Source organism: Natator depressus, chromosome 3 (assembly GCF_965152275.1).
Source record: "Natator depressus isolate rNatDep1 chromosome 3, rNatDep2.hap1, whole genome shotgun sequence".
NCBI lineage: Eukaryota > Metazoa > Chordata > Testudines > Cheloniidae > Natator > Natator depressus.
The window spans coordinates 148,914,287-148,926,779 of record NC_134236.1 but is presented as its reverse complement, the minus strand read 5'-3'; the positions used below and the strand labels follow the sequence as shown (position 1 = coordinate 148,926,779).

The 12,493-nt window shown below is 55.6% G+C and overlaps 1 protein-coding gene across 7 annotated transcripts in view; it reads right to left on the bottom strand.

Annotated features, from left to right (window-relative positions):
• Positions 1-3,350: 3,350 nt before the first annotated feature.
• Positions 3,351-12,493, bottom strand: part of TJAP1 (tight junction associated protein 1) — a 53,010-nt gene continuing 43,867 nt past the window's right edge. For 4 of the 7 annotated variants that reach the window (XM_074949038.1, XM_074949040.1, XM_074949039.1 and 1 more), the window contains 6 exons: positions 11,235-11,396; positions 10,478-10,544; positions 10,004-10,033; positions 8,516-8,623; positions 7,153-7,236; positions 3,355-5,149 (listed from right to left, as the gene is read on the bottom strand). In XM_074949038.1, coding sequence (XP_074805139.1) covers positions 3,833-5,149; positions 7,153-7,236; positions 8,516-8,623; positions 10,004-10,033; positions 10,478-10,544; positions 11,235-11,396 — 1,768 coding nt within the window. In that variant the 3' untranslated portion in view covers positions 3,355-3,832. Of the gene's footprint in view, positions 5,150-7,152; positions 7,237-8,515; positions 8,624-10,003; positions 10,034-10,477; positions 10,545-11,234; positions 11,397-12,493 lie in introns of all 7 variants that reach the window. The other 3 variants (XM_074949036.1, XM_074949037.1, XM_074949042.1) reach the window with 2 other exon arrangements.

Below are 12,493 nucleotides of genomic sequence, written 5' to 3'. Positions count from 1 at the left end.
CTGCCAGTCTCACCTAATCACATGACTCCAGGAGCTGGGGCTTTAAGAAAAACCACCACGCAGCAGAGTTAGCAACAGAGTTTGGCGCCATGTGGGCTAGTTAGAAAAGGTGCCAGACTGAGCGCTGGAATTACAGCACAGGGACAACCAGCCCCAACAAGGTCCAGAGGTGTTCAGTGCCCCTTTCTCCCATGAGCCCTACGCCTCTCTCTTGAGTCTCGGAGACTCACTGCGAGGAAGGTTTTGGTTGAATGATGCTGGCCTTTGAGGCAGGAGCATCTACATTTTCAAAATATGAAACCACAACACTAGGCAGCTAGTTTAGGTTCACAAAATAGTCATGCAAAAGGCAAAAGTACCCTTTATAAAAAGCATGCTCCTGTTGGTACTGCCAGTTTCCAAGTCAATGACATGCGAACATTGCTGGGAGTGAGGATTCTTCCACAAACTTAATAGGCCGAATGAGCCTGAACACCTGACAACATTCACTGTGAGCAACGGAGCAGCTCCCATGGCGTCTACGCTCAGCTGACTTCTCTTCAGTCCAACACTCTTCACCACTCTAAACTCTCCTTCCCCAGCCCTGTTGCTCTGGTCCTGGTGAGCACCAAGTAGATGCTCTGGGCAACGAGACATCTTGAACAAACATTGTGTAGTTAAAGCACAGACGTGTACTGAATGGTGAAAGGAAGAACCGGGACGTCATCTGAAAAGACAGGCCATATGTTCAATTTATCCCTGACAAGCCAGGAGGTGGCACACAGGACCCTGCACACCTCTAGGACAGCAGCTTGCCATAAGAGGGCCCCCGGCCACCAGGACGTACCTGCTCTTGGCTCCCACCCAGCACCCCACAGCCACAGCTTACTTTTAAAATAGTTTATTTCTGGTTTTAAAATATACATCAGTTTGAAAATCTCAGAAAAAACACGTTAGTTGCAGATGAACAGGCTGGACTTGGGACACTGAAAAGTGCCCCCCTCCCCCCCAAGAGCCAGTACTGCCAGACACAAGAAGGAGGGCAAAGGCCTGATGCCCTCTGGATGCAGCCTCGGAGCAGGTTGCTCCTTCTCTTCTGGCTGCACAACATTCCCCTCGCCATTTCTCTCGTGGGCTCTGCTGCTGCCTGGTCACACGCCAAAGGAAATGGCACCTCAGGACCATGGCCTGGACTGGGCCTATGGGCATTCCTTTGCTTCTAGCCTGATGTGATCAAAGGCAAAAGGGAGATTGGCTTTTGCCTTACAGGGACCAGCACACCAACTGCTTCTACAATCAGGTGGTTTTCATTTTGGTCTGAACTGCTCAGGACAGCCAATTGCAGGGCAACCAGGGACCTTTGGGTTGAGGCAGGAGAGGAAGCACCTCTCGCGGAGAAGTGGAGGTGATTGGACCCACCTACACTAACCAGCTCAAGGACTAGACAGCCCAGGCCAGCCCCAGCCAGCCGAGGCCAGCCCCAGCCAGCCGCCATTGCTCCCAGCATGCACTTGCAGCTCAAAGCTAGGTCATGACACAAGTGAGGCCACCACGCAGCCCAGGAGGCTTGGAGTCCAGCTGTGCTGACAAGGTAGAGTCTGGGCCTAGGAGCCCAATCAACAGGAGAGGCCCTGTGGCTGGGGCACGAAGATGGGGTGGGAGGAAGCAGCAGCTTGGACCTCAGCACTGCAAGGAGGCTACAGGAGAGAGAGGAGCTGGGCTGCGCTGGGCAGGGCCCTCCCCCACACAGAGGATTAGTACCTTGCAGGTTGAGGAGAGGCTCCCACCATTAGCACCAATTTGCTAGGGCAGCTGCTGAAATACTGAGTCCCAGCCCAGCTCCACACTGAGCTGAGTGGCCAGGAACAAGGCAAGTGCACAGGCAGCTGCTGTGACCAGAGTGCCCAAACCTACCCACACAGGAAGCAGCCACAGGCTGGGCCAAAATGCAAGGAGAGGGAACAGCTCCCTTTCACAGGCCCTGCAGCCTGGAGCTGAGAGCAAAGCTTTGGCCCTGGCTGCCACCAGCTACAAACGGAGGGGCTTAGGGAGGGACATTGCCCCAGGGCAGCATCTCTTGCTGGGTGTTTGAATGGGAGCTTCCTTCCTGCAGAGAGAGGCTGCACCCTCCATACATAGCAAAGCACAGAGCAGCAGCTCGCTCTCACTGAAGGAGGACGCTACAGCTCCAGCTTCAAACCCACCACAGCCAAGGGAAGAGGGTCCCCGGGCCCAAGGAAGCAGCACAGGGATCATGCCAGTGTGCTGGGTTACACCTTCAGGGTGGAGAGTTAAAAATCCAGATAGGCAAAGGCAGGTTAGGAAGCTAGTAACTAGACCCTGGCACTCTCTCTCACAAATAAAATATCTACACTCCCGACCTCTCCCCTTCCCCACCCCAGGGACGTGGAGCACAAACACTGAAAAGGAAAATCGTACCAACACTGAACACAAGGAAAATCAAACACACAACTCCAGCCCCCCCGAGTGGGGAGGCCTTGGAAGGGCACCGGAGCCAGCCCGGGACCCAGCCAGAGGAAGGGGTGCACATGCACAGAGGCCTTCCCAAAGGGCCACTGCTGAGCCATGAGGTACCGTGTCTGCATACGGCAGCGATAAGCCCTGCTCCCCAACAGGTCTCCCTCTCTCCCCAGAGCCCTTGCTGGGGCCCTGCCCAGAGGCGGCTTGCTATGGTCTTTCATTTATTGCTCTCCTGGGGTAAAATCCTGCCCTGGAGTCCATATGGCTCTGCTGGAGTAAAAAGACCTGGATGGGAAGGGGGAGCTGGTGGCTCCTAGGGCAGGACCTCACACCAAACCTCTGGGCAGGCAATGGATTGGCTGTCAGCTGCTTTGCTCTTTTATGCAGGAAGAGAAAAACAAAACATTTTAAAAGGAGAGGCCTGGAAAGGAGAAAAATGAGAGGAAGACTCAGGTGCGGAGAATCAGCACTAGCCAAACACAAGCCAGGCCAGTGCAACAGCACCCAGAGATGGAGAGACAAACACACAATCCAACCCACAGCATAGAAACCGCTGTCATGGGAACGCTGCAGGCCAGCCTCGCTGAGCAACTGCCGGGGGCAGCTATGGCCCAGCCCCATGGCAGAGGGAACTGGGGCTCTCCCAGGGCATTGCCTCTGCATGAGCCATGTGTTGGGCCAGGCCCATGAGCTAAGCAGCAGGGATCTGCAGAGGAAGCTTTAAAGGAGAGCCAGCCACGACTGCTGGCTGGTTTCCACAGAGATCAACATGGCAGCAGGGGGGAAACAAAAAATAGCAAAACAACAGTCCCCAACTCAATGCTTCTGACCCACAGCAGGGGGCCAGTCAGCAAGGAGCACCCACCCCCCCACCCCCCAGGGCAGTCCTCATGTCCCACTCAGCCTGCAGGGGCTCATGGGGATCAGACAAGACCAGGGCAAAGAGTTTCTATTTGTTGGCACCAGCACAAGTGCACCCAGGGCCATGGGCATCAGCGTGAAAATGAGGGCATGGGCACCAGGGCAAGGTTGTGAACATGAGTGTGAAGGCAGGCACAGGCCCCAGGGTGAGTAAGGGCATGGGCACCAGGGTGGGGCTGTAAGATTGAGTGTGAGGGCAGGCACCAGATGAGTGGTGAGCACAGGCATGGGCATGTATGCCAGGGCAAGCAAGGCCCCAAGTCTGTGTTCTGGTGTGGTGGGTGCGGAACGCCAGCAAGATCCTGGCGCTTCCGGGTATCAAAACCAGAATAAATATAAGGTGGGAGTGGAGCCTGCAGCCCCCTGGGGCATGTGTGGTGCCAGGGACACCAACCCCATGAGTGGTGAGGCAGCTACAGCACTGCCCTGTGGCGCTGCTCCCTGCCCAGCCTCAGTTGAGCAGGTTGCCCTGCTCCTGGGCCTGTGTCAGGCTGTCTTTGCGATGGAGATGGTGGACACCCATCCTCTTAGGGCTGCGGTGTGGCCGTCCTGAGGGAGGCTTGCTCCTGCATTCCCCGCTCTCCTCCAGGGCTCCCCCCGGGCTCCTCTCCTTGCTTGGTTTTAGCAGCATTTCCCTTTCCTCGGCTGGGCTCCCAGGTGAGCCCAGGTCCACATAGTCCTTGTGCTTCTCTGGCGGGGGGCTGCTGGGCTCAGTGGTGCCCCCGCCACTGCCCTGGAGCAGCTTCTGGGCTTCATCCTGGGAGAAGTCCACGCCGTAATCTGAGGAGAAATGGCTCCTGCGGGCTCGGGACTCAGTGCTGTCTGTGTCTACGCTCGAGTCCCGGCTCACGGTCCAGCTGCAGCTCTGTGCAGATTCCTCGCCATCCGAGTAGGCCGAGGCCGCCCTGCCCAGCTCCTGCATGGAGCGGCTGAACCGCTTCTGGAGCTCCGGGGCCATGTCACAGCTGAAGGAGGTGCGGCTCACCAGCACCTGCTCCGAAGTGGGCGGCGCCTTGTCCACAAACATCCGCTGCCAGTTGGCCAGGAGGTCCTCCTCCGAGCTGGCCGAGCTGGCAAAGGCGCTGGGGATCTGGGGTGGGCTGCTGAAAGGGCTGCTCTGCGAGGAGCCGTGTGCTCGAGCCGCCTTGGGAGACGGCTGGTAGGAGCAGCTGGAGGCTGAGTGGTGGCCCTCTGAGACAGGGCTGTTAGGGAGCGTCCGGTGCCGGTCACTGCTCTCGTCCTCGCCCTGCACCAGGCTTAGGGAGATGGCCTGCCGTGTGGCATAGGTGCAGTTGGGCAGGGGGCTGTTCTTTGGGATCCTCACTTTGTCCTCAGAGAACTCAATCACCTTACGCCCTGGGTACATGGGGTGGGGAGGGGAGGGCGTGGGATAGGGGCTCAGCTTCTCGAAGGCAGGCACCTCCTCTGGCAGGCTCTCTACACTGCTCTGTGGCTTGCAGCCCCCATTCTGCTGCTTCCCCCCTTCCCCTCTCTCCTTCCCAGGCAGCCCTGGGCTGGGGCAGGCGTCCAGCAGAGCTCCACTCATGTCCACGTGCACAAAGACATCCTCAGCTATGGGACAGCTGCCACTGCTGGACTTGGCAGAGTTCAGGACCAGTGACTCGGGCTTCTCCAGGACTCTGGCAATCACTGAGGTGGGCACGACATCAGATGGGGCCAGGGTATGTGCACCCTCCTGCCCAGGGCCTGGGGACTCTTGGGTGCTGTGCAGGTGCTTATTGACCATGTCCTGCAGCTCATAGGGAAGCTAAGGAGAAAGAGAGAAGGCATTAAGCCTGAAACAGCCCCTCAGGGCCTCAGCAGAGCCAGGAGAGGTTGGGACAGAGCCACAAGCAGCACTTGGGAGACTGCAATACACTGCCTGCTCCACCCAGCCCTAGCCAATACCCCACACTTGCCTACCCCAACATACTCACCTGCTCCCCTCCACCTGGGCAGAGCCCAGCCACTGACATACATGCTGCCCTCCCCACCCTCAAAACAGGCCTGCCCCACAGGAGGAGTTAGCAGAGCTTTCCCAGCTCTAACTTCTGGCTGCAGGATGCTACTGCTCTCAGAGCACACAGGAGCCTGCCCCAAGCCTGACCAAGGGGCCCCATTCAGGAGAGGGAGCAAGGGAAGCCTGCTCACGGGCCTCAGGCCCATAGCTTATGAGAGTGGAGATGAGGCCTAGCTGGTGGGTGCTAGGCAAAGGGGCTATTGATCAGTGGAAAATCAGTTGGTGATTGCGTAGAAGTGACTGAACAGCCCCCACTGGCAGGATCTACAGCTCCCAGGAAGCGCACAGTAATTACAGCCCCACTGCCTTGGCAGCCTGCCCTAGGATCAGTATCGATGACTGTCCTAGCACTTGCTGGTTCCCCCGCCTGGTCCAGCTGCCTCACTGAGGCATTAGCAGCTGTGGCAGAGCCTTGGTGACTCCTACACCTCACTGAGGGTTTAGCTTTTGGTTCAGAGCTTTCAACAACGAGAATAGTAACACTCAGGGCATGCCAAACATTTCACTGCACCCTGGAGGCAGCCTCCTTGAGTCCCAGGTAAACTGGCTGCAGGACTAGGGTGAGCACAGACCTGCCCCAGCCAGCCAGGCAAGCAGGTTGATTCCACCCTGCCTGTTAAATACCATGTTGCTCTTTGGCCACACAAGCACCATGGTGAAAGATTAGGGTTGGGCTTTGTGGACCCTCCTCTTGAAACCCGCAGGGCCCCAAGCCATGGCACAGGCTGCTGCAAGAGGGATCCTGCAGTCAGACAGGTGGGCCCAGGGCACACAGAGTGGGAATGGTGAGTGCAAGGTAGAAGGTCCTTGCACAGCTGCATTTTGCCTCAGTGGCATCCGAGTGTGGTCGAGCCCTCTGGGGGCAGAATTCAAAGCTCCTGTGAGGGGAGACAGCTGGGAGAGGTGAAGGTTATCCCAGCAGTAACTGATACGGTGACCTCAGGAGCGCTAATTTGAGACATGCTTGGGGGACGACATACCAGTCATGTGCTCACTCACAAAAGACAAGCCCCAGGATTGGATGTGCAGGGCGCTGGGAGGGCCCTCTAAGGGAGCCCACGTGACGAAGCTTTATGGAGAGGTGATGAGAATCCTGGGGCTGGGGCCAGATGCCGTTCCAGGGGGAACAAGAAATACCAATACAAACATGGGCTCCTCCCTCACCCACAGGGATGGGACATTCCCAGCCTAGTGCTGCACTCAAAGCCTTGCCCTCCCTGGTGCCCTGCCTGTCGGCAGATCTGTGAGCCCTGAGGACTGGTAAGCATACCCGAACCTGGCACAAGTAGCCGCGTCCGTGAGCCAGACCAGCTACATTCAGGTTCACCTGGCCCCTCAGTAGGCAGGATGAGCCTTGCACGTGGCCAGGTGCGAAGGGGGAGAAGACAAAAGGGTCAGCGAGAAGCCTGCTCCTCTGCCAGCTGCCTTTAGGCACCCGACAGGCTATCGGATTCAAGGCTATTGTGCTGTAGGACACTCGCTCCCTTGGAAAGGCAGCTCAAGGCTCTTTTTATAACAGTCCCTGACTGAGACGTGAGATGGAGCCAGCCTGAAAGAGGAGCCAGCAGAGACCTTGCACAGAGGGCCAGGAGCTCCTTACACCTTTGACTGATGCTCAGGGGAGCGGGGGTTGGTGGAACACAAGGCAGCTCCCCCTACCTGCAGAGGAGAGTGACCAGGTGTGGAGTTATGGGCTGGGAACAGAGCAGCTGTGAGCCCCTCCCACACACTGCACCAGAGCTGCTACTCACGTCAGCAAACTTGTGGTTCCTGAAGTGGGACTTGTTGCACTTGAGTAGCTGCACTGCGAGGTTACAGTCCTGCCGATATCGCTCCTGCCAAGAGAGCACACAGGGATGGGAGTCATGCTGGCCTCATCTGGTCCACACACACACAGGCCCCTGCTCCAGCCCGAGCAGACACCTCACTCACATGGGGGAGGGGAGGTCAGCCATCCAACATCAGGGGGCTCCCACCATTCCCCTGAGGCGGCTCCTTCGCAGGCCAGTACCTCTCTGCCACTCGGCTGACAAGCTCCTCTCCATTCCAGCCCCTCCCTCCAAGTTTACACTGAGTCTGTAACAAGCTTCTCCCCCTCTTGGGCCTGACACCCCTCAAATATCTGAGGGTCTGTACCCTCCCCCACCACAGGGTGCTCTCAGCCAAACTGGAGAGTTCAGTGCCTAAACAGGCCCTCACAGCCCTTCTCTGAACTCCTGCCAGTGTTAACAAGGTGCCCAGAATCAAGTGCAAGACCTCAGGCGCTGTGGCACCAAAGCTGCATGGAGGGACCATCCCTCTCCCAGCTCTGGGCTGCTCAGCCTTTAGTTTTGCAGCCCAAACTCAGGTAGGCCTTTTTTGCTGCCGCTTCACACAGCAAGCCCAGATCTCATTTGCTCTCTGCTCAACTTCTAGGACTCAAATCACAAGTCATGCTGCTATTTCCTGCTTCCCCTCTCTATTATTTATCTGTCCTCACTGGCGTCCTCAGCTCCCCACAATTTCAGCCATGATTAAGACTACAATTATGTCACGGAGGTCACGGAATCTGTGATTGCCATTGACCTCCGTGACATTTTCTGTCCTGGGGTTGGAGCTCCCAGCCCTGGCGGGTGGGCGCAGCTGCCCAATCTTGGCGGGACCTCTGCGGGCAACCCCCCAGCAGCTGCCCAGACGCGGCAGGCAGTTGGGACTCCCCACAGCTGCACAGCCACAGCTGCGGCCAGCAGCTGCAGGACCCTGCAGCTACCAGCCCCTGGGGCAGGGAGACCGCAGAGCTCTCACGCACCACAGTAGTGGAGGACCTGAGAGCCCCAGAAGCAGTTGGGTATTGAACCCACCTACCTCTTTTGTCAGGGATATTTTTAGTGAAAGTCGGGACAGGTCACAGGTTGCCGTGAATTTTTGTTTATTTCCCATGACCCGTCCATGACTTTTACTAAAAATATCCGTGACAAAAACTTAGCCTTAGCCATGATGAATGTCAGCCATGTTCTGCTTGCCCCTCCCCATTCATTAGTAAGGAAGTTATAGACCAGACCTTATATTAATCAGCCATGAAACTACCACACATTTCCCCACGTTGAGCAGACAGGCTGTGGACTGGACACTTACATTGAGCTCCTCAAGTTTATTGATGGTAGTTTTGGCATCTAGCAGCTTGTTAGTGAGCTCCACAATCTCCCAGTCCAGGGTCTTCCGGTCCATCTCTGCCTTTTTTATCTGGGGCACAGGAACACAAGATGTAAATTCCACCAGCACAGGCTGGCTTGGCCTCTTACCCCACCTAGCCCCCTGCATAACACACAAACACATTCAGCTTGGAAATAAAACCTTCCAGACAGACAGGTAACAGCCCCAGCTTTGCACAGAGGGAGGGTCTCTGATAGCACATAAAGCCAGCCACCTTATGCTGGCTGCTCAGAATTCTTGCCATGTTTGTTAGTTACTGAAGTGAGGTGAGTTTGATCCTTTGCAGCCCAGTTGCTCTTCCTACCCTTCCTGCAGTGGTAGCATGCAGAGACTGAACTCCCTCTCAGCATTAGAGTCACAAGTGGACTGCACTGGCACTGGGGAAGAAGCTTGCTCTGGTGCTTCTCTAGAGATACATAAAGGATTCAGTCCCTGCCAATCCAACACCTTTCACCAGCAGCATAGATCACTGTGTTTGTGACATCCAATCATCTCCACCAGGGCAACAGGAAACTGTTGCTCAGAGAAGCATGGGAGTCAACGATAGGTACAGCAGAAGTTGACTCAGCATCAAGAAGGCTCTGCTTTTGCATAAGAGCTCAGGGAAGACTCCGGGGCTTGCCCTGGTGTGAAAGGACCTGTCTGTGCAGTTTCATCTCGGTTAATTCTGTTCCCAAAGGGGAACATTTCCTCACTAGACTCCCCATGGGTTCCTGCTCAGAGGAAACAGACATGAAGGCTAATAGCAGTGGGGGGGGGGGGGGGGGGCATCAGCTCAGAGCTCCTGATCCAGCTCCTGTACGTGTCCCAAGTCCTCAGGGCCACAGAAGCCCCGGAATCTGCTCTCAGCCTGTGACTAACAGGGCCCACTTGTGGACCAGTAGTGGTAGCAGGGCCCAGTGCGACAGGCAGTGACGCATGCAGGAACAGGGCATTTCCGAAACATGGATTGACTTTTTGGTAACTGCATAAATAATATTAACCCCGAAAGCTCCTAGTGCCAAGGGCGAGAACCGACCCTGCATTCTCTATTATGGACAGGTGACTGATGATGACTAGAACAAGCATCTGTTTACTTACAGTACGGGTGGGCCAAATGGGTTCACAGATGCCCACACCCATAACATAGTATTGCAGCCTGTGGGCATTATGCTTCCTAGCAGGCAATGCTCCATTTGGATCAGAAGCAAATGCTCACATTCGGCTGGAGCACTGCGTGCTAGGACCACTCGTCTCTGCAGACAGCTGTTTTGTTCAGTAGAAGTGGAGCCTTTGGCTGGACGAGGTTTGGGGCCCCTCAGTCGAGGATGGTACAAGTGGGCCAAGTAATGTGTGACTGACAATGAAAATGACAGGCTGAGACATGTGAAGAGGAGAAAGAAAAAAACCACACAAACAAAAAGACGCAACTGCAAAAATCCAGTTTTGGCTGAGAGAGGCCTGAGAGGTGAGTGCGCCCAGAGTGTGCCAGCGGCAGCATGGGGAGGAGAGAGAGAGGGAGGGAGGGAGAGAAAAGAAACAGCCATGAGTGTTATGAATGCACACAATACACACACACATGCTGGCTCCGCTCCAACAGCCCCAGTCCCCTGGGAGTGATCCCCTGGAGTCTGCAGGGAGCAACACATCCCTGGCACCTTTCAAAGAGGTTGATGCAACATGACAATTACATTGTGGGGAAACCAAGCTCTGGTGCATGATAAAAGTGGGGGCTCAGCAAAGTACCCAGTTCAGGACAACAGGCTAGGCCTGGGAAGGATCATGACCAGAACCTCCCCCATGAGCTGCTGTAATGCCTGGCCTGAAAGCCAGGGTCCCTTCCCTCTGTCCCAACACACCAGATTCCCCCACTTCCTCTCCCCAGAGGCTCAGCAGGTCAGTTACCAGGGTATGCAGCTTCTCCTCCAGGTCCTGATTGGTTCTCTGTGAAGCAGTGTAGCTGTTCTGTAACCTAAACAGAGGCACGAATGTCCAAGTGAAAAGGAATCCAGGCCATCAACTCAAGTCCTCTTGATAGCCCGGAATGTGAGAATCGCCCCTCACACACCAGGAAAGACTGCTTGCTACAGAGCATACCGACATGTTAACTCTTTGCCCGGATTCTCTCTCTTGGAGGCTGTAATCCCTTCAGTTCTCAGGCTAGACTGGGTCAGTATTTGGACGGGACACCTCCAAGGGAAAAACAGGCTGTTGCAGGAAGTGGTGTGGGCACTCTATAGTACTCAAATGTGGTGGTAGGGAGTGCTGTTCTAACTAAGGTACTGCCTTTCAGGTGAGACATAAAAAAAGAGAACCCAGCCAACTATAGCCACTGATTTCCCTTTGCATTTGTCAGGGTATTAACCCCCAAATCCTGGCTAAATTCCAGCTCAGACAATTTCCTTCTGCCTTTGTACTATTCAAACCGATAAAGAATTCTCCATTTCCTGCCTTAAACTGCTGGGTAGCATTGCTGTGCTCCTCCCCAGAGGTGGTTGCAATGTGTGCTGAGCTTTACCTGTAACTCTCCTAATCTCCCCATACCACATGCCTCAGGTTAACACAACACAGGCTCAGCCCTCTCTAGACAGCCAAGCGAGTCCCTAGGCAGAGGTACCCTGTCTCCCCACAGCCACATCCTCTCCTCTGGTGTTTGCCATACCTACGGAATTTGTCCTTGAATTTCTCCAGCTCTTCGCGGTTCTGGCCCAGTTCCAGCTCCAGGTAGTCCTGGCCGGACTCCAGTTCCCTCTCCATCGCCTCCATCTTGTTAGTGACATAGGCCAGCCGCCGGCGCAACTCCTCGTTCTCATGCTGCAGCAGCCTGAGGCACACAGAGCAACAATGCACCATTCAGTAAGCGATGGGGGCTGCAGTCCTCAGTGCAGACACCCAGCATCTAAGCTCACTTCAGGGCCCTGAGAAGCAGAGACCCCATATAGACACAGATGATGCTCCCAGGTGGTTGTGGTGGCACCATCCAAACAGGTGCTAATGGACCCCATCCCCTTTCCAGCTTAGCTGTTGGGGAGCATGCAGGCATTTCACACACAGACCTCCCCTGTGAATGGAAGCGATTCTTTAGGCTCAGATCTCATCCCTCCTCTCACACCCACAACGGGACGCCATGAGGAGTCCGATGGTGTCTGAAAGGTGGCTGTGTGCATGCACTGCCCCCGGAGGACTCAGTTGTTCATCTGGACTCTCAACTATTGTTCTAAGCCCCAGGACAAGGACTTTGGGAGGAGGCTCTTGTGGGGCATTGGCCAAGCTGGGGGGAGCAGAACTGGACTAGTGGGGGGACGCTGAAGAGGACAGGAGTGAGATGCATGGACAGAGTTTGGGGGCAGTTGCAGAGCCCCTCCTGCCTTAGGTTGCTGTTGCTCATGCCGTGGGTTTTGTTTTTTTATGAGCAGTCAGGGCCTGTAGCAATAAACTAAACTGACAGGAGGGTCAAATGCAGCAAGAGGCATGCGTCTCTGCTAAGCTGAGAAGATGAGAAATTCAAGCCCTTGCTTCCTGGCAACACAGGTTGCTCTCGACTCTTGGAACAGGGGCAGAGAAGCATAAGCATGCTATCCATGTCACCAGCTCCTGCTCAGGTTGCAGCATTTGGATACAGTCCACTAGCCAAATGGGCTGCACAGCGTAGGTGTCCCTCCCTGGAAAATGAAACCCACTCAATAATTTATCCCAGCCCATACTGCAGGAGTTGGAGGTGAAAGAGGCATCACAAATCCCCAGCCCCAACCAAAGCCCTAACCCTAAACATGCAGTAAAGCAGGAGTCCCTGCAATTGCTGGGCCAGCAAGTGCAGCTGGCATGGGGAGCTCGGGCTGCGGAGGGAGGCATGGGCAGCATACGCGTTATGCGGAGATGCTGTGGCAGCCTCCAACAGGCCCCATTATAACACTAAGTGCT